This window comes from Sebastes umbrosus, chromosome 23 (genome assembly GCF_015220745.1).
Source record: "Sebastes umbrosus isolate fSebUmb1 chromosome 23, fSebUmb1.pri, whole genome shotgun sequence".
NCBI classification, from domain to species: Eukaryota; Metazoa; Chordata; class Actinopteri; order Perciformes; family Sebastidae; genus Sebastes; species Sebastes umbrosus.
In genome coordinates this window covers 14,567,840-14,588,371 of record NC_051291.1, presented here as the reverse complement: position 1 = coordinate 14,588,371, position 20,532 = coordinate 14,567,840, and the positions used below count along the sequence as shown (strand labels likewise).

The 20,532-nt window shown below is 39.4% G+C and overlaps 1 protein-coding gene across 6 annotated transcripts in view; it reads right to left on the bottom strand.

Moving 5' to 3' along the window:
- chchd3a (coiled-coil-helix-coiled-coil-helix domain containing 3a) overlaps window positions 1–14,889 on the bottom strand; it is a 92,794-nt gene extending 77,905 nt beyond the window's left edge. For 2 of the 6 annotated variants that reach the window (XM_037760674.1, XM_037760675.1), the window contains exons 1-2: window positions 14,625–14,889; window positions 11,257–12,196 (exon numbers count right to left, since the gene is read on the bottom strand). In XM_037760674.1, coding sequence (XP_037616602.1) covers window positions 11,257–12,196; window positions 14,625–14,705 — 1,021 coding nt within the window. In that variant the 5' untranslated portion in view covers window positions 14,706–14,889. The remainder of the gene's footprint in view (window positions 1–11,256; window positions 12,197–14,624) is intronic. The other 4 variants (XM_037760679.1, XM_037760676.1, XM_037760677.1 and 1 more) reach the window with 4 other exon arrangements.
- Between the last annotated feature and the right edge of the window lie 5,643 nt (window positions 14,890–20,532).

Here is a 20,532-nt window from a genome sequence, read left to right as displayed (position 1 = left end):
TTTTTCAACCTGGAAATTTCCCCATGTTTTTGTGTCTTGGTGACTAATGGAGACTACAATTTTTGAAATTGTATTGAGTATTGAGGGAGAATGCTCAGACGCAAAAACAGGCTGTAATGTAATCCTTTGGGGCAACCATACCGTCAATTTTGCTTCAACTAAAAGTGCTTGTTTTTGCCACTGACAGGCTCAGATTGTTATTATAAGTGTCTGACAACAATATGGAAAGGACCCCTACTGAGAAATAAAACATTTTCTTACCTTTTGCTTTCTGTTTGTGATTGTGTCATGTGACTCGTTGCCAGTGGAACGGTGGAAATGTGAGTGAGAGTTGGAGAGAGGAGTCACACAGGACACCGGTGTTGCCAGAGTTTGTTGTGTTGGGGGCACGGAAAGCGTATAGCTTAGTGTTATCTAAAAGATTTTCAATGTCATGGCTGAATATTTAGCGGATTTCGACAATGTGGATGCAACGCAAGGTTTCAGAACGAGACTTCGCCGAGCGAGATACACAATAACAAATAGACCAGATCAAGTGAAAGGTAAGTAAAACGTTGCATCTCTCTGTAGGGTCCTTTCCATAATGTTGTCAACAGCAAAAACAAGCACTTTTAGTGGAAGTAAATTGAAGGTGCCAGGTTGCCCCAAATGATTACATTACAGCTTGTTTTGCGGCTGGCGGTTGCAGCATTCTCCGTGAATACTGGAACAATTTCAAAAAGTGTTATCCCCATGAGTTACTGAAACACAAAAACATGGGAAAACAGGGTCCAGGTTGAAAAATACCAAAGTTACCCTTTAATCGATAATGAAAATAATGTTAAGTTGCAGCCCTAGTTGTTACATTGCTGTATGTCATAAAAGGTTATGGAGTGTTTTCTTGAGTTGGGTGTGTTTTCTCTGTGCTCACTGTGAATGAAGCGAGGTGGGACAGAAATCTTGCCCTCAGGCTACCATGCTATATGATGTGTGTGTGTGTGTGTTTGTGTGCCAAAAACAGTAAAGCCCTTCGATATTAAAGCGTAACACCACAAACAGAAATATGCCTGTACTGCCTAAACACACACACATCCTTAAACCACAGCACCGCGCCACTCTATCTACATATATTCATGTCAGGGACATCATACATGCATGATTCCATGTCTCCTCCGGTCTATCTTGGCAGGTAATTAAGCATGAAAGTAAAGATGCCAGCCTGCGACCAGGCCAAAACGTGCTCTGAACACAGAAGTGCCATGCGGTGTGCTGCGACACTGCAGTGATAGGGGGGAGTGTCTGAGTGTGTCAAGATTACTCTCCCACTGCATTAGTTAGATAGGATAATCCCTATTGTCAGAGTCTATTATTACCTGGTAACATGTGGTAACAGCAGGCCAGTAGACACACATAAAAACCTAATCCCTGCTGGAACAGATACAACAATAAGACCTGCGAATGTGCTATTCTTTCTCATCATCTTGGTGTTGCAGCTATTGTTGTAAATATACAGACGAAGGCAAAAAAACAAAACACCAATTCCTAAAGCAAAACTGTCTTATACTGACTATTTTCAGATTTTACAAAAGTGTGGTGCTTCATCTGCCCCTGGTAAAGTCCAACATGTGGTGTTGCTTCACATCTCAATCATGTTCTTTGATTTCAGTATCACAACTGAAGAGCATAGGAAGACAAAACAAACAATGATCATTTTTTCAACTTGATGAAACTGCCAGAAAAAATACAAAAAATACTCCACTTTAATGTGAAGTTAAAGTTACCATGAGGAGCTTTTAACTGGTTATGAAATGGTCTCAATTGAATACAGATGCCTCCATATGACAAGATAATCAGCGAGAATATTGGCTATTTCTATATAGTTCTTAATGTTTCTCATCGTGCCTCTGGGTTGGATTCCAGATCGAGCTTCGCTGCCGCCTTTGACCTGCAGTCGGAGCTCCAGCAGGAGGTGAAGAGCTCTGCGCTTGGCAGCAGAGAGCTTCGCCTCGCTGCTCTGCTGGGAGCCAACAAAGACGCCTTGGTGCAGGAGGCCAAGGACGTATTGCTGGGCCCGCTAGAGGGAACGGAGGCACGGGAGAACCAGAACCAGGACTGAGCGGCGCAGACTGTCAGATCCTGCTGCAGTAAAATGAGCGGTTTTCTAAAGGGAGTCTGGTGCTCGGAAACACTGCCGCTTTTGTCCACAAATTCAACACGAAATGAAAGTTCCTCGAAGTAACTTTAAATTGTTTTTTCACTAGTTACACTTGGGATTTGGAATCAAGTAAATCAACTTTAGTTTCATTTTTTTTGACTAAAAAAAATGTGTAATTGTCTACAGGCCCCAAATCTAGATCAACATCATAATTAATTAAATGTTTGAAATATTACATGGCCCAAAGCTTGTTGTCTTGGAAATCTTTTTAAAAGGCTTTTGAGATACCTGATGTGGACAGAAAGACAGAACACACTACAAACCTCTCCTAGGGAAAGAAAAAACAATTAGGTCTACGATTCTTGGCTTCAAATTGATATTTTCTCTAGCAGCGGTGGTAGCAAAAGTGATGTTTCATTTCAGGGGATTGAATTTTCCTTACTGGTGCTTGTAATGGCCTGAAAGTGCCTTTGATGTATTCTGCTCTTTGTGAATACTAAAATAAAGATCCACTTATAATGTAACAAATTAAATATATAAAAAAAATTCAAAATAAACTGTAAAACATTAATTAGGTAGTTGTTAATTAGTCTGAAAGTTCTTATCATCTAATAACCTCATAATCTTTCAATATTAAAAGTTGAATAAATAGCTTTAAGATTTGAATTTTCATCCGTGGTTTTGAGTTAGTCATACTCGTGAACTGATGGGACAATATAGTTACCGTGAGATGGCAACTGGTGTCATGGATACATAACATCTCAGCTCCTCATTAAAAAGCATTTCTCCCTCCACCTTCTGTCATTTTAGTCTCCTTCCGCCTCCTTCAGCGGCGTCGTCACACCCACACTGTTATCAATTTGCTCTCAGGATACAGTTAGCGTACTCCTTTCTCTGATTCCCAACCTCTATAGCCTTTTCTCCTCTGCAGCAGCAAACAACACGTAACAAGAACTCACAGCAGTGACAACTGTTTGGTACAGTAAAGAGAATGAATAAGCAGCAGGTAGAGGGGAGGTTTAGTATGACAGGGCTTCAGAGGAAACACTAGTGCGAACAGAGGCGGTGATTGACAGTTGACAACTTTTTGCTGCATAGTGTATCCTCAAAGACATAGGCTGCTGTCACCTAACTGTCCAGAGTGTGGGAAAATAATATCCATCATGTCTGACAGCACTCGGAAGCACCATTGATCCCGCTGCAGAGGAGAGTCTAATTACAACTCTGTTAAGGACTCTACGACAGAAAGACAACCTGTAGGGCTGCAATCCTGACTCTGCCATAGGGACATCTGTCTAGTCTTTTTTTTCACATCAGGTAAATATGAAAACGTCAGATGATGTACTATGATTGGCTTCTGTCTACAGGAATAATGCTGTGGCAGTTAGGCGTCCAGTAAAGTGTGATTTAGTTACATGAGAGAGAACTGTCTCCTGGAGAATAGAGACCCAGCAATGTATTGTATGAATATCATATTGTAAATAACATAGATGACTGAGAAAGTTAGGAGCTAGTAGTTGAACATAGTGAAGCATTCAGCAACCACAGAGACAGATATTTCCCTTATAAGTTATTGGAAACTAAAGCTGCATCAATTAGCCAACTAATCGATCGAACAGAAAAATAATTGCCTATTTTGATAATTAATTAATCGTAGTAGTTTTCATCCAAAAATGGCAGGGAATTTTTTTTTTTTAGCCCCTCAAATATAGAGATTTCCTGCTTTTCTCTGTTTTATATCATATTAAACTGAATATCTTTGGGTTTTGGATGGACAAAACAAGGTGTTTAAAGACTCCATCTTTTCGCTGAGAAACTGGGATGGACATTTTAAAAACTTTTCTGACATTTTATAGATCACACGATTAATCAATTAATCTAGAAAATAATCGGTAGCTGCAGCTCTATTGGAAACCAAACCAGAGCTAAAATGAAAGTGAATATTGGACTTGCATTCGTCAGGTGGCCAGAAACTCCTAATGAATACTATACCGTTACTTCAAGTGTGCTGGACGTGTAAATTAGCAACCGTTTTCAACACTTGTTCCACTGCCATGGACAAAAAAAAAATCAGTGTTATTGATAACATTTTTATGTAGACTAACAATACTTAAAAAATACTACATACACGGAGTTAGAATTAGAAAGCGCCGAATAAAAGTATGGCTTTTCCTAAAAAAAATTAGGATTGTGAATTCATTATTTTAAAAACTTTATAAACAAATGAATGTTTTGTTTATCTCTGTGGAAGATATCTGACATTTGGTTTAAGGCTGCAAGTAACAATTATTTTTATTGTCGATTAATTTGTCGATTACTTTCTCAATTAATCGATTAGTTGTTCGGTCTATGAATTGTCAGAAAATGGGGAAAAATCTCAATCAATGTTTCTCAAAGCCCAAGATGACGTCTTCAAACGTCTTGTTTTGTCCACAACTCAAAGATATTCAGTTTACTGTCATAGAGGAGTAAAGAAACCAGAAAATATTCACATTTAAGAAGCTGGAATCAAAGAATTTTTTACTTTTTTCTTAAAAAAAATTACTCAAACCGATTAATCGATTATCAAAATAGTTGGCGATTCAATTTAATAGTTGACAACTAATCAATTAAATCGCTAAATCATTTTAACAAGGCTTCTGAGCCAATAGTATAACAATGTTGGTATCATGTGGTATCTATGTGACATCAGCGATCAAGTTGCCAGTTAGTTTGTCATTACTAATGTTTCATATAATCGTCTGAAGGCACCAATGGTCATTCCTTAAATATCATAACATTAGGTAAAACATATAATGATATGTAATTTTTGTCAACACATAAGAAAAAAGTATTTTTTCAAGCATTTCTTCCAACTCACAACAACAGAACTGTACTGAAACAAAAGCTTATGCTACCTCTTACTTACTATTCCCTCCAAAGATCTTTAGAGCAGATAAATACTGGACACCGAACTCATGTAAATCAGAGGTCAAATCCTGCCATTATGAACTTTTCCCATCAGGTGGGACTGGCATTTCTGTATCAACCGCCCTTTAAAATATCTCACGCTTATATTGAAAATATATACCCTTTAGCTGTGCACTGTGAAAAGTAAAAATTCTAAAAGTCCTCTAAGTTCAGACAAGCCTAAGCAACTCCTCGTTTATCACCACATCCTCTCCAGCCCTGCAGAGAGAGGCTTCAGATAGCTAGCAGGCCCGCAGGGTCAGCCGGAGAACAGGTTCTGATATGATAAACACTGTCTGGGGTCCTTGAGGGAGGCTGGTTAGGGTCAGAGACAATTCCAGATCGACAGAGCCAGTGTCAATCCTGAGTAGGACATGTAAATGTTAAAAAGATTAAAAACTCATCATCTTTTTAGACGTGTCCCCCTCCTTTTCCTTTTCCTCCAATCACTAAACCCTGTGGATAAAACCCATAGAGGAGGAGGAGAGGCGGTGGAGCACAGGCTATTGGCAGTGGAGATAATAGACGAAGGCAAATTGCGTTTCTCATCAGAAGTTTCATTAACCCCAGGACCCGCGTGGAGGGCATAATCTGTAACATTACCACTTCCTCACGTTTCTAGCCGGCGCTTAGTCGAGTCACCGCACACCTTTCACAACGTTCACATAGGAGGGGAAAAAAGAAAAACGCCAAGAGCAAGCTTCCAGCCCTGGCAGGCGCCATTTCAGATTTTCTATTTTATTCACACTCCTTCCTGTTAATTCAATCTCATGTTATGAAAAAGGGACCTAACTGATCATTTCACATTTTCACAAGATAACAAGAAAAGTCAGTTTCAAAAGGTAGAGTGATATATTTCACAAGTCCTCGCATTTATGCACACACGCACCTAAGTCGCGCACATTTCCTTTTTCCTTTCGCCCGGTCCCCATTTCGCCGTTCTCTTTGCTGCACCTGGGAGACATCTTTAAGCAGGCTATTAGTCCGGCGCAGTGTGTGGGCTCTGGCATATGAATATTTATAACGCATTGGAGAAGGTGTAGGAGGTTCAACCTTGACTATGGTGTAATCAGCACACATTCTGACTCAGGGCCCATGATTTAGAGACAGCCGACCTGCTGAGAGCCTCACTCGATACCCAACTCTCGTGGACACACATATAATCAATGCGCGCCTCATTAAGGTCGTACCCTTTTAGAATTGGGCTGAACTTTGCAACTTTTTTTAACGAGATTCACATTCACCGTTCACTTTTTTTTTTTTTTTTTCCTTCTTTAAAAAGAGCATGCTTGATCAATCGTCCATGATGACTTTTTTTTTTTCCCCTCTCCTTCACTTGGTGAGCTTGGTACATATTAAGCCGTGAGGTGACCTTGCGAGGAGAGTATATACAAAATACTTAAGTAAATGTCAACCCGTGTGATTCTTGTGCGATACTGTAAATATAAGGGCCGATGCCTGACAAGAGAAAACTGCAACCCTTCGGGACTATGGAGCAACAACACAAATACAGCCAATGCAAACACACAATCCTTAACACTGCAGATATTCTGTGCACACAAAATGCTGGAGAGTAGAGAAAGAGTCCTTTCTCAGTTTTTGTATTAGAAAGTATGACAGCCATGGGCTTGATGTTATTCTTATGATCTGAGAGGTACTTACCTATATTATTGATTGATAAATGTTTGTATATGCATTTTTGTATATAGTGTTGTATATAATGCATATACACTGCATGTATGTGTTTTTCTTAATATGCATGTACCATCACATATGATTATTATGTGGGATACTTTGCGGTATCATGTGACCATCATGTGACCATCATGTGACCATACCGTTTACCTTTTAAGATGGTGTCTTGGTGTGCAGAATTATTAAGTCTGAAGAAGAGCTTTTGCTGAAAACGTCACTAACTAAGATGTGCCAATAAATTGCACTTAAAGGGAGCTACAGTGTGCCGACCTTCTTCTACATTTTTCATTGATTTCAGCTAATATTGGCCATGTTTCATGGTAAAGACGCCGACAGGGGTAACAGCTGATCAGTCATCATCAGTTAAATGTTCCCTACGACAGAATTTCTTCGGCAAAGGCATTTCCATAACACATTTAGCGCATCGAGTCCTTTTCAACAAAGGCAAAATCCTCAAGCAGGCGTAAAAACTTTTTTGAGAAAGTTTTATCAAATGTTGTTGTTCATCTTCAAAATGCACATAAAAATAAGTGAATGTAAACGTGGCTAGTGTCTCTTAACTATAAAACTCAAGAATGGAAATGGAGAGACATAGCAGCAATGAAAACTTCATGTCCTCAAACAGAAAATGTAGAACACACATCCATAACTGACCACTTAAGGAGGAAACACATAAGCAGATTTGTAATCTTTCACGAACACTGTGTTGTGCTGTGAACGCAGCAGTTTCTCATAATAACTACACTCAACACACTCCTCACCTGTCACTAAATCAAGTAAGATATTGCTGTGTGTATATATATATCTTTTAATCTGAAAACTAATTAGTGCAAACAAAGGAGGAATAACTTTATTCAACATGGAGAACAATGAAGCTCTGCTGTGAAAGTGGCCCGAGAGATATTGGAAAAAACAGACTGACAAAGAAGCGTTATTGTGGAGTATATTCTATTAATTGTCCAAATTGTGTTACTAATGTGCCCAAACAAAAAGGCAAGTGGCTCAGACAAAAACTCAGTGTCGTATCACAGAAGTCCTACGGCCAAATAAAAGTTCAACACACATCCATACACACACGCACAGTCACACACACACCACCTCCATCCCTTAATGAGGCCTGGTGGTTTGTTGTGTGAAACTGCGGAGGTGTCGTTTTAATCACTGGAGTCAGTGTGGCGTGGCATAAGTTGGCCTTTTTTAATTACCTTACTGATTGAGCACAGTCAAGGATGGGGAGGCCTGCCCACAACCTGGATACCACCTTCTGAAGAACCAGCAGCACCCACGCCCCGTTCTCTATACAGTGTAATGAACAGGTAACATTCAGATGTCCTCTGACAGATATGTCAAGAGATAAGAGGACATCTCCCACAATAAGACTAAAAACTTTACTTTGAGAGAGAGAGAGAGAGAGAGAGAGAGAGAGAGAGAGAGAGAGAAGTCGAAAAATAGAGTGAGTTAGTCTATGTGTTAGTGTCTTTACATACACGCGTTTGATACCATATTAATCGATAGTGACAGGGGTGTCACATGAAATTGCTTTTAAATCACAAAAGATATGTGAGTGACGTCAGTGCTACCCCGACACTTTGTTTACAAATTCCTTTTTTATCTACAAAAGGGGGGCCATGCAAAAAATAATATTTTTTATTAACAAATTTCAACAAAAAAATACTTATTTTCTTAAATTTCTGTTCCTAATCATTACTTTCTAATTCTAAACTTCAATGACAGATATTTTGGCAAGTTAAAGGGCAGTGGAAACAAGCTCAAAACACTGACATATTATCACCTTATAAAGTTTAATCAGTTCAGTCTGGTCTCATACAATGTTTGTAGCTATACCTACGAAAGGTAATGTACTGTAATTTGCGTATATCCCACAAAATCAATTCACGTATAATACACGTAGAAGTGAACCAGCCAATGTAAAGAGCGGTGAACACCGTGTAGGGAGGAGGTCGCTGGCGGATGGGTGGGTCTAAAAACACCGCACTTCCCCTCAGGTCCCTGGTGAAACCAGAAATAAATGTTGATTTATTTGTCACGTAACTTAACGCCACATACGGAGTTATTTTAAGCCAAACCACCATCTTTTCCTCAGCCTAACTTAGTAGTTCTGTTGCCTAAACCTAACCAAGTTGTTTCCTGTTAAGTTTATTTTGAAAAGACTGCATGTAACGAGAAGGAAATGGACACGTGTTTGCTGGACATTCGTAGGAAAACGAACGAAAAAAGAGGAATAACCTTTCGTAAGATATCACATGAACCGTTGTATGAGGATACGTTGAACAGTTGCCTATACATCCAGAAGATACGGAGCAACTTTAGCATTCATTTGGAGTCATATATCTGGTTACCTGGTGTATGTAAGTCCATCAAAACTTGAACTCAAAACTCTGGCTCTTAAGTGGCTAAATGCTCTGCTATGTTCACCAGTTAGTCGCAAACTTTGTCTGTCTGCCGTGTGGTGCTGAACAGGTAGCGAGCAGTGGGTTTTCTTTGCTGAAAAACAGCTGCTTGTTGTAGCCAAAAACAACACTGATGAGAGCGGTGAGAGCTGAAGGACGCTATAAAGCGCTGTAAAGCTGACCGGAGCTGCAGAGTCAGGTGATAACTCTCAGTGGGTTCTTCATGTCAAGTGCCCCCTTTCACATACAAGTTGTCATATGATCCATTGCTAAAATAAAAAAAAAATAGATTATAGCTGCTTTAATGAAGGGAAATTATAAATAAAATTTAGATTGAGACAAAGAAAGCCTAGGTAAAACAAAAATAAACTACTGTGGAGTTTAACTTCACTATTTTGAGTGCTCTCACAAACCACAGGCATGGGAAGGGTCATCATGACAGCATGAGCTCCGCAGTGACGAGGCAGAACGGAGGGCCACTAATTACAGCATCAATTTATTAACATTATTAAAAGAAATAATGAATCATTTCATTAACAGTAAGGGAATGGCAATGAATCATAATATGACCAAGGCTACTGTGAGGCCCGTTTTTGAAAATGAAGAGTAATTACAATCTGCAAGAAAAGTTGGAGACAAAAAGCTTAAGGTGGCTCAAAGTAAACACCCACACAATAAACATCATTAACATTCAATGTAGCTGGACTTAAATCCTCGGACAGCTCATTCCCTCACAACCTTTGCCTACTAATTAACATTCTACTGAAGAAGCATTTCGGGATAAATTGAGCCACCAGGAACAATTCATTTCATTCCTGTCTCTTGTCTTGTTAGAAGAAACAAGACGCAAGTTTGTCCAGTCACCTCCAAGGTCAAAAATCACAACTGCACAAATCCAGTAAAAGACTAATTTAAATATATGTTGCATCAAAGTTTATTTTACATAAAAATCTGATCAAAATCCCTGTCTTTTCTCTTCCTGTATACGGTTTCAAATGTTTGATGACTCTTCCTGTACTCAGGGACATTTACAAAAATCCAATCCAACTAGTTTGCCCAACCGGTCATACAAAACCGCACATCACCATTTGTGGAGTAGTAGCTAACAGAGCAATGTGGAGAGATAGGAAGAGAAAACGTTGTTTTCATTTCTAAAACAATGTGGCTGAGATCTAATACATTGACACGCTGCACTGACTTTGTGTCACATGCAGATGAACGTCCGCCAGATGACGCGAAACGACCAGCGACCTCCCTCGTCCTCTGCCTGATCTGACAACAGGTGAGGGAGGTGGGTGTGTATGTGTGTGGAGCCAACAGTCCTCTGCTCTGTGGCTCCGTATTGAGCTAAACCCTAAGCACGCCCACTTTTTAGCGGTCCAATCACATATGAAGGATTTGATTTAAATCCCTTTGTTACCGTACACCGCTCAAATATTTCACTGTGAGATATAAATCTGACTTACGTTTCAAGGGGACTTTAAAGTTGCTAAACTCCTAATTCAGAGCATCTATATATGATTGAAGGATTGCCTCCACACGGCTCTCAACATCGTGCCAGCTGAGCCGGCAGCTGGCAGCTAAAACAGTGAAACAGCAAAAACAACAGCAACAGTGCTGACAGAGCTAATAATGTTAACCTGGCGGGGAACCAGAGGGTGGGCGTTGCGCTTCCGCAACGACGTCCAGGGTCGGGACGGCGTTATCAGCTGTAACCACCTTATGAGAGCAATGTGGCAGCCATGAGCTAGATGTGGGACACACACACACACACACTGTGACTCACATGCACTAACATGCACATGCGGCCGGAACTGCTATGTAAACAAAGCACAGAGAAGCTCGGATTGCAGGGACACCCATACTCCACTATGTCTTTATATAGCAATAAGTTGTTTGCTGCTATATTAATCCTCTGAATTTCAAATTTAGCACCTTTAACGTTGATTAAACTACCCTTGAACATATGTCACAAAGCGATGAATCAAGTGCATCTCTCCTTTTCAACATTTGTTTGTGAGATGTATTACAAATACTGATTTTTCAGCATATTAGAATAAAACTCACCGACTGGTGCAGCAGGAGGTGGTGGTGGGACCAAAACTGACTCAGGAACCACCACTGGCTCGGGGACAGGAGCAAGGGATACTGGCTCCACTCGGGGCTGAGGAGGAGGTGCAACTGGTTCACAAGGAGCAGTATACTCAGGCAGGGGAGGTGCAGCGAATAGCTCAGCAGGATGTGGGGTCAAAGTGTCCCCTGAAGGATGCAGGGGTGGTGGCGGGATGATGACAGGCTCAAAAACAGGAGGGGAAGAGAGGGGTTCCAATTCGGGAGGAGGGGGAGCAATGATCGGTTCCACCTTGAAAGTAATAGGAGGTGGTATGGGTTCAGCTACAGATGGAGGAGCAATGGGTTCAATCACATGTGGAGGAGCAATGGGTTCAATTACTGGAGGAGAAGAAGCAATGGATTGATTTATGGAAGGAGGAGAAGATTCGATTGCAAGCGGAGGAGGAGCAAGCGAAGTGATCGCTTCCACCATAGCTGGGGCATGGCAGGGAGCAACGGGAGCAGCAGGAGGAGGGGGAGATGTAGGCAAAATTACTGGCTCAACAGCAGCAGGAGCAGGTGGAGGAGGTGCCGCCACAGGCTCAAAAGCAGGAGCAGCAGCAGCAGCAGCAGCTGGGGGTGATGAGGATGGGAGCACCATGTCAATGATGGTGGGTGCTGCTACCTGTACTATAGGAGGTTGAGGAGGAGGTGGTGGAGGTGCAGCCACAGTCACTGTGGCAGATGGAGCTGGTGGAGGAGGAGCTGGAGGAGCAACGGGTTCTACAAGAGGAGGGAGAGGAGGCAAGGAGATGATCGGGTCAAAGAGGGGAGACACTGGCCGCAGGAGAGGAGGAGTGAGGGGAGGTGCCACGGGAGGTGGTGGAGAGGGAGCATGGTGGTGTTTAGGTGGAGCTTCAGGTTCCCTCATGCGGTTGATGACATTCTCAGAAAGCTGCAAAAAGGAGAGCAGAAGAAAAGTTTCAGTGGAGAAATTAGATGGATTTAGAGAAATAATTTGACATAATAAAGTTGTTATAACTCATATACAAATAGTTAAAGCACCAAACTTTTACATTTTTCTGTTTGATGTTGCCTTACACATAAACGAATGATCCCAGTCACTTACACACAGTGAGGCATACAGCTTATTAATTAAACACTGGTATCAGATCGGTACTCGGTACCGACTGATACCCAAAGCCCAGGTATCGCAATCAGCATTGGGACTGAAAAAGTTGGATCGGTGCATCCCTACCGTTTCCCCTGCTTTCAGTCTTTGTGCTAATCTAGTCATCTCCTGGTCTTATCTTCATACTTAACAAATCTACTCATCTAACTCTCTGCAAGAAAGCGAATATACAGGTATTTCCCAAAATTGTTCCTGTGGAAAAACAATAAATTAGAAGACAAAGCTTTGCAATCAGTGTGTTTACGCCAACATTACAGCATTGAATTAAACAGGATTACACCTCACTGAAAGATAACATTAGCCACACTTGGCCTACAGAGTAATAATAGACAGAGAGCCATGCCAACTAAAGTCTTATCTGATTGACTAAAGCCTCTCAATCTATATTTAACATCAGCTGAAAGTGGCATAGGACAACTTGTGACAGCTCCCCATTCACTGTAATAACAGAAGCTACATGTACATGCATCCACCTTTTTAACAAAAACTCCCAAAAGATAACATTATCCTGGACAACAAACTGGACTGGACAATAAACACTGACCACCTCTTCAGGAAGGGCCAAAGCAGACTGTACTTCCTGAGGAGGCTGGGATCATTTAACATCCGCACAAAACTCCTGCAGACGTTCTACCAATCTGTGGTAGCCAACGTCCTTTTCTACGCTGTGGTGTGCTGGGGGGGCAGCACAACTAAGAGGGACACCTCAAGGCTGGACAAACTGATCAGGCAGGCCTGCTCTGTGGTCGGCATGGAGCTCGACTCTCTGGTGACGGTTGCAGAGGGAAGAACACTCAACAGACTGCCGGCCATACTGGACAACGCCAGCCATCCTCTGCACGCCGTCATCACCAAACAGAGGAGCTTGTTTAGCGGCAGGATGCTGCTCCCCAAGTGCTCCACAGACAGACTCAGGAAATCCTTTGTCCCCCGAGTCATCAAACTGTACAACACCTCTCTAGGGAGGGGAGTGGGGGGGACAAAGGAGGATGGTCTGCAGGACACATAATAATGCACACAGTGCACATTCATAGACTAAGCTACTGGAGTTACCCTGCACTATACTCACTTTTAACAGTCTCTTCTGCACTATATTCACTTTTTTAATAGTCCTGTATCACAGCTGTTACCCTGCACTATATTCACTTTTAACAGTTTTCTTCATCTCCTTGTATTTTCATATCTGGTATATTTTTTTTTGTACTTTGTACTTTGCACTACTAACTTTTTTACTAACATTTTTTTCCACTATGGAACTGTGATGCTGGAAACTTGAATTTCCCTCAGGATCATGATTGGTGAGTCACAGCTGAGTTTAGAGTCCCTGTATACCAGGCAGTTACATGGGATAGCCAGCTACATCTCACACAATGACTCTCATCCTCTGTCTGGTGAGTTCTAGCTTCTCCCATCTGGTCGGAGGTTTAGGGTCCCAAAGTGTAGAACAAAGCGCTACAGGAACAGCTTTGTTCCAGCTTCAATTGTTCATTTAAATAAGTCCTAGCAGATTTTGCACATATTTATGGAAAGTTTATCCCTTTTCTCATTTATTGTGTCTTTTTTGTCCTGATATTTCAGTGTTTTTATATTGTTCTTGTGGCCTTCTTTTTGCTGGATCCTGATCCCAGTAAGCCTTTGAGTACTCTTTGTCATGTTTTTGGTATGTCTGTCTCTTGTCTGTGCTCCACCTTATTGTCAATATGGATGTCATCCTCTATTTCTGCTGCAAAACAAATCTACCTTTGGTTACAAATAAAGTCATCTGAACCTGAACCTGAACCTGATCTATCTATCTATCTATCAATTAATCAATTATCTATAACCCAGAATGCATCAGCCTGTCCAGTGGGTGTCACTTTCATTCATTCATTCATTGAGTGACAGCAAGAGCACGAGGCTGGTGACGTCAATGTCAACATTCCCATAAAGGACATTGAAAAGTGTCCTCACTGTACTGTGTCTCATAGGGTATTAACTATATATAGTTAAGCTGTATATACTCCTTTACATTACTACTGTGCAGCTCTCATAGAGTGAATAAAAAGGGAGTCTGCTTGCAATAACAACTTAGTATAGCAGCTTTAAGACAATGCATGCACTATACAGCCTAATACACCATTGCATTAGCTGATATCATGATGCACGTGCGTACTGAACACTCAGCAGGTATGTATAGTGTACTGTCACTCACCCGGATGCCCTTCACCACCGATATATTCTCGTTCTCGTCTGACTCAAATGACACTCTGCGGGTACTGTTGTTCGCTCCCATTGTCAGAGCGCAGGTTATCTACATGTAACAGTAATATGAGAAGACTATCATGCACTTTTTGTGTAGTTTGTGTCGCTTTAAAGCCAGGTATAGCTGGCTATAGGACCCACACACACCACACTGCCTCTGCTTCTTTGGCACTTCCTTAGCATGACGTTGTTTGAAGAACGGGCGAGATGATTGGACAGAAGCGTCATCGCGTTCTTACTTTGGTGATTTTCATTGGTCGTTGATCTCAAGCCTTATAAAGTGGGTGTGTGTGACAGCCATACTGTGCCAGCACTATTTACATCATCAGTACAGTGTGTTCACTGTTTACATCATCAGTACAGTATGTTTACTGTTTACATCATCAGTACAGTATGTTTACTGTTTGATTTATGGCTTTTGAATAGTACTATTCAGAAAGATAATATACAATAATATTATTGTTTATTCCCATATATATTGGCAAATTGTGATATTGTATGTGATTTGAATGTACACATATGTATAGCCTTGCACCATAAAAAATATAATATATAGGAATGTTTTTTAATATATATATATATATTTTTTTTTTTGTTATTATTATTTTGAAATATTTATACTACATATATATATTTTACTACCAGTAATAAAATATGTATATATAATATAATATATATATATAGTATAAATATTTTAAAATAATAATAAATAATAAAAATATATATAGTATAAATATTTCAAAATAATAATAAATATATATATATTTTTTATATTTATATATATATATACATATATATATATATAAAATATATATATACATACATACATATATATATGTATGTATGTATATATATATTTTTATTATTATTTTTAAATATTTATACTATATATATTATTTTTTATTATTATTATTATTTATAATATATATATATATATATATATATATATATATACAATAGTATTTTTTTCTATATATATATATATATATATATATATATATATATTATTACCAGTAATAAAATGTGTGTTTTCGATTGATGGAACAATGTTGTCAGATTTGTTTTAAAAATGCAGAATGGCAGAATGACTTGCCAAACCCATCAGGGAAAGCAAAGACAGCTCCTGAAATGGAAATAGAGTTACATCAAGAATAGAAGGAGACTGAAAACACATTTAATGAGTGGTCATTGTTCCCTGAGAAGTAAATAACTTATAGCATTTTGCATCACCGGCTGATTCTTCAAAATCATCTCAATCAATCCATGCAAGCCACTTCCACTGAAGTTCATGTAAAATTTCCATATCCGGCTGTCTTTCTTTGCCATCAATCGATGATTTCTCTACAGAGCACTCACCAGCATTTTCCATTCATCAGGCTTACATCATTTTTCAACCACTTTTGAAGTGGGTATCTCTCTGCTCACCATCCTTGTCTTCCTCACTTTGTTTTAAACATCTCTCAAACAGTCAGCACTTTACTGATATTTCTCCCGGTGCGTATCTTTGTTATTTGTATAGCAGAGTATTCAATCCTGGGAATTATTCATATGTGAACAAAAAATGTTGATTTCATTTTCCATGATGAGTGTCTAAGTATTACTATTAATTTTCTAAATCCACCTTCTGCTGCCGGTAGAGGGGATGGGGGAATACAAAAAAAAAATCCTACAGTCAGCACCCACAGGTGTGACAGTTCTTGGACCCAAAAGCAGACTCATGAAGCAGAACTAATGCAATGAAAGAAGGCTTTATTTGGTAGTGAGGAGTCTTATTCAACAACAGGCAGTCAGCCCAGACAAACAAATCCAAAGGGACAATGCAAGCAGGCAAATAATCAAAGATAGAAGATAGGTGAAACATGGAAGGGTAAGCATGCAGGAACAAAGCATATTGCTTGAAGACAACATAGACGATCTGATAAACAGTGGTGAGCATCCAACTATTTGGAACTATTTGGAAGCAGCAACAGGCAAAAAGGCCGGTGATCAGAAAGAGTGATGGACAAGAAAGGCACTCCGAGATGTGGAATGACAGGACATGGTACACAAAACACAGAGGTGAAGAGACAGCAGGCGAGGAGGAGGAAGAAGCAGGCACGATAGAAATGACCAGTTCCAGATTTTAGACTGAATAGCAAAACAGGCTGCTATAGTGGCTCTTGTCAGCATCACTTTCACAAGGAGCAGATGTGAACTCTGTCTTGTGCAGAAGTCAATGTACTTTGGTGATATAACGCCACATTTGCCAACCCTTCTCCTGAGACATGAGGACAGTGGACTATATACTTTCTTAGTAAAAATCTATCTGAGAATTCTCTATGTTAATTGTGCTTGTTTGCAATTGTTTGCATTTTGCTATGCTGTTATGTACTGATTTAGATAACTAATTGGAGTTATTAAATGAATCCAATTTAATAAAAAATTGAATTTAAGTTGGAAAAAAAAGAAAAATGTGCAAAATTGCTGTAACATTATAATGTTTTTTTCTTATTCTACATCATATCCATTTCAAAAACTCACACAGCCTTGCAGGACATAAAATTGAAGCTGGAAATTTGATATGGCTCAAGAAGAAAGGATATTATAAGGAATGACAGTTCATAAGAACCATCCTCTAAATTTGATATATCATACACACACAATAATCTAATAGTTTTTTATATAAAGCTCTTTTCTGCTGATTCTTGTGTTTTTGCATTTTCTGCATTGTGTACATTTGCAATGCTGTGCAAGCATAAATCAATAAAAACCCTTTTAAGTATTCATTGTGATTGTGTGGGCTGTAATATTATTGACACATTTCATATACACAGGACTCACTTTCAAGTAATTTACACACTATAAACCTTTTATCAAATACGTATTTTGAATATAAAATATTTATGGCTGACTGTGCTGTGTGTGCAAAAAGTAACACATAAACGTCATATGAGCAAAATGGAAAAGAAAGCTGAGGATGAAGGATTTTAGAGTGAATGAAAGGATATCAATCATTGATGGTATGTCCTGAAAAAAAAACCTGACGTCACAACCGATGGCATGCAGTGGTTATTCCAGCACTGACCAGGTTTGCAGGGCAGGACCATGCCCTGTAGCTAAAAGAGTCAAAGTCAATTTGGACAGACTATGCTATGTATTTGGATATATTTACATTTAATCACACAACACAGTAAAATACAAGCACATCCTGAGCTTTAATTGATTTTTTCTTTCTCCGTCTTTCTCTGAGGTATTCAAATGGTTTAAGTGTTGTCATATTGTCATGAACAGATTTCCCCAAGGGGACTGCCTCGTCTCTACAACAAGTCTATCATGAACAGATTACGTAATAAAGAATTATGTGCAGTAATGCCCTGAGGGCTTCCTCTGAACAGCCTCAGGCAGTATTGAATACAGTGCTTATAGAACAGAGACGTGGTTGAATTGTAGAGTGTGGAAAAGAGCCTTGCTTATTGTTTATGACAGAATTGTTATAGTAAACAGGATTATCATTAAGACTGACTCCTGACTTTGATACCGAACAATTATGCTGTGTGGTGATCCGGTAAATCTATCGGTAATATTTCATTCAATGACTGTATGTGCAGGGGAGAGGAAACTGTTCTCCTGCTTGTTCAGTGATGTTTTTCCTCACATGTTACTGCCACCGACATGTCTAATGATGTGAATATAATAAATAAATCATTACTTATCATCATCTTGTTTTCACGCCTTGCACGTCCTGCTTCCTTCAGTTTATCCAGAGGTGGGACCAAGTCATTGTTGCGCAAGTCACAAGTAAGTCTCAAGTCTTTGTATGCAAGTCCCAAGTCAAGACAGGAAAGTCCCAAGTTATGTCCCAAGTCACGACTGGAGAGTCCCGAGTTAAGTCCCAACTCAAGACAGGAAAGTCAGAGTTAAGTCCCAAGTCTAGACTGACAAGTCCCAAGTCAAGTCCCAAGTCAAGACAGGAAAGTCCTGAGTTAAGTCCCAAGTCAAGACTGACAAGTCCCAAGTCAAGTCCCAAGTCTAGACTGACAAGTCCTGAGTCAAGTCCCAACTCAAGACAGGAAAGTCAGAGTCAAGTCCCAAGTCTAGACTGACAAGTCCCAAGTCAAGACAAGAAAGTCTGGAGTTAAGTCCCAAGTCTAGACTGACAAGTCCCAAGTCAAGTCCCAAGTCAAGACTGACAAGTCCAAAGTCTTAAACTCTAAGTTTTAAGTTCTAAACAAGTCATAATGTGCTCTTCAAATGTAATGGCATGTTAACAACAGAGTAATAATATATTACATTTATATAAATCATGAATGCCTTTTAAAAATGTTATTTATTTGTTAAAACATGCGACTGAATATAATCATAAAAAAGTAGAATTGATTTGTGGCACACTTTCTAAGTAACCTACTTTTTTAAGCTTTGTGCGTGGGGAAGATATTTTCAAGTCAAAAGGCTCAAGTCCAAGTGAAGTAGCGAGTCATTGGTGTTAAAGTCCAAGTCGAGTTGCAAGTCTTTTTTTATTTTGTCAAGTCGAGTCTAAAGAGTCTGACTCGAGTCCAAGTCATGTGACTTGAGTCCACACCTCTGGTTTATACAACAATGTGAATTGGTTAACTTTTGACATATTGTTTTTGTTGCACCAAGAAAACGGCTTCTGTTATTGGCTGAAAAACCTGCTGCCTCAAAGCAACTCAAAGATGATACAAGAAGATTATCCAAACCTGATGTGGTCAAGCTGATAGCCTGTTACTTAGTTCCTAAAAAATTGATAGTGTGGGTATATACTTTTTCATCTTGCTTTATCCTCTTAACCTTTTATTTTATTACTGCTTTTTGGCAATAACTCTTACTTTGCCTTGATCTTATGATGTTTGTTTAGACATCCACAAATCCTTATCTAATTTAATTTCTCTGCCATCTCTACAAAATTGAGTGCTCTACTCAATGAAGATCAAGCGTGTCTGGAAAAGACATGGGATGAAAGCTAAATTATAAAATGAGTTTTGGTTTTGTATATCCTTATGTAGGTGGTGCAGACACATGTTTTGTTTGATCCAATTCAAGATTATGTGAAAAATCCAGAGGGCATATGCAGTGTTTTGCTGTTTCCTTTAACCACATTTCCATGGAAACAAGTAAAGAAGTATCTTCTTCTTAATCACCAAGGGATGACATTTTGTTACAAGTTGGAGGGGTGAAAATACTGTATTTACACATCTTTCTGTGATATTTCTCTCACGATAATTATCAAAGCTATTATGATACATTGAAAGAGACTCATCACTTAATTAAAATCCCAAAAATTACACCAAAGTATATTCCCAAAACCAAGGACATGAATTATTTATTTATATTTTATTTAATTATTTACCATGAGAACCATATTTTAGGGAAAGCACCTGCTTAAAAGCATTCTTTCGCTAATAGAGCTCATTTTACCTTAATCCATCAGCTGCTGTGTCTTAAAGAGCCACATAATTATGTATTTAAACTTTTGAGTTAAACAAAGTTGTTTCTTTAAAGTGGCTGCACTATCATTCAAAGTGCTGTAAGTGCCTCTTATATTTTCGTTACTGAACCGATGAAGGACACAAAGTAATTGAGACGCATCATTTGCATTTAGATCTATATATTAACGGATCATAAAGGCATGTCCTACAAAGACCTTATCGGCCTTGTATTTAATCCACACGTAGGTCAGTCAGTCAAAGCAATCACTTACTGTCCAAACACACATCAAGCTGAAAGAAATAACCTTGGTGCTGCGTTATTGGAGAAAAGAAGCCCTGTAGATTAACTGGGCTGATGGGACATGGGCTGCAGGGTAAGGTGATAAGAACTTCAAAATTAAACTTGGACCTGGGAAGCTAGGCGCCTTCAGA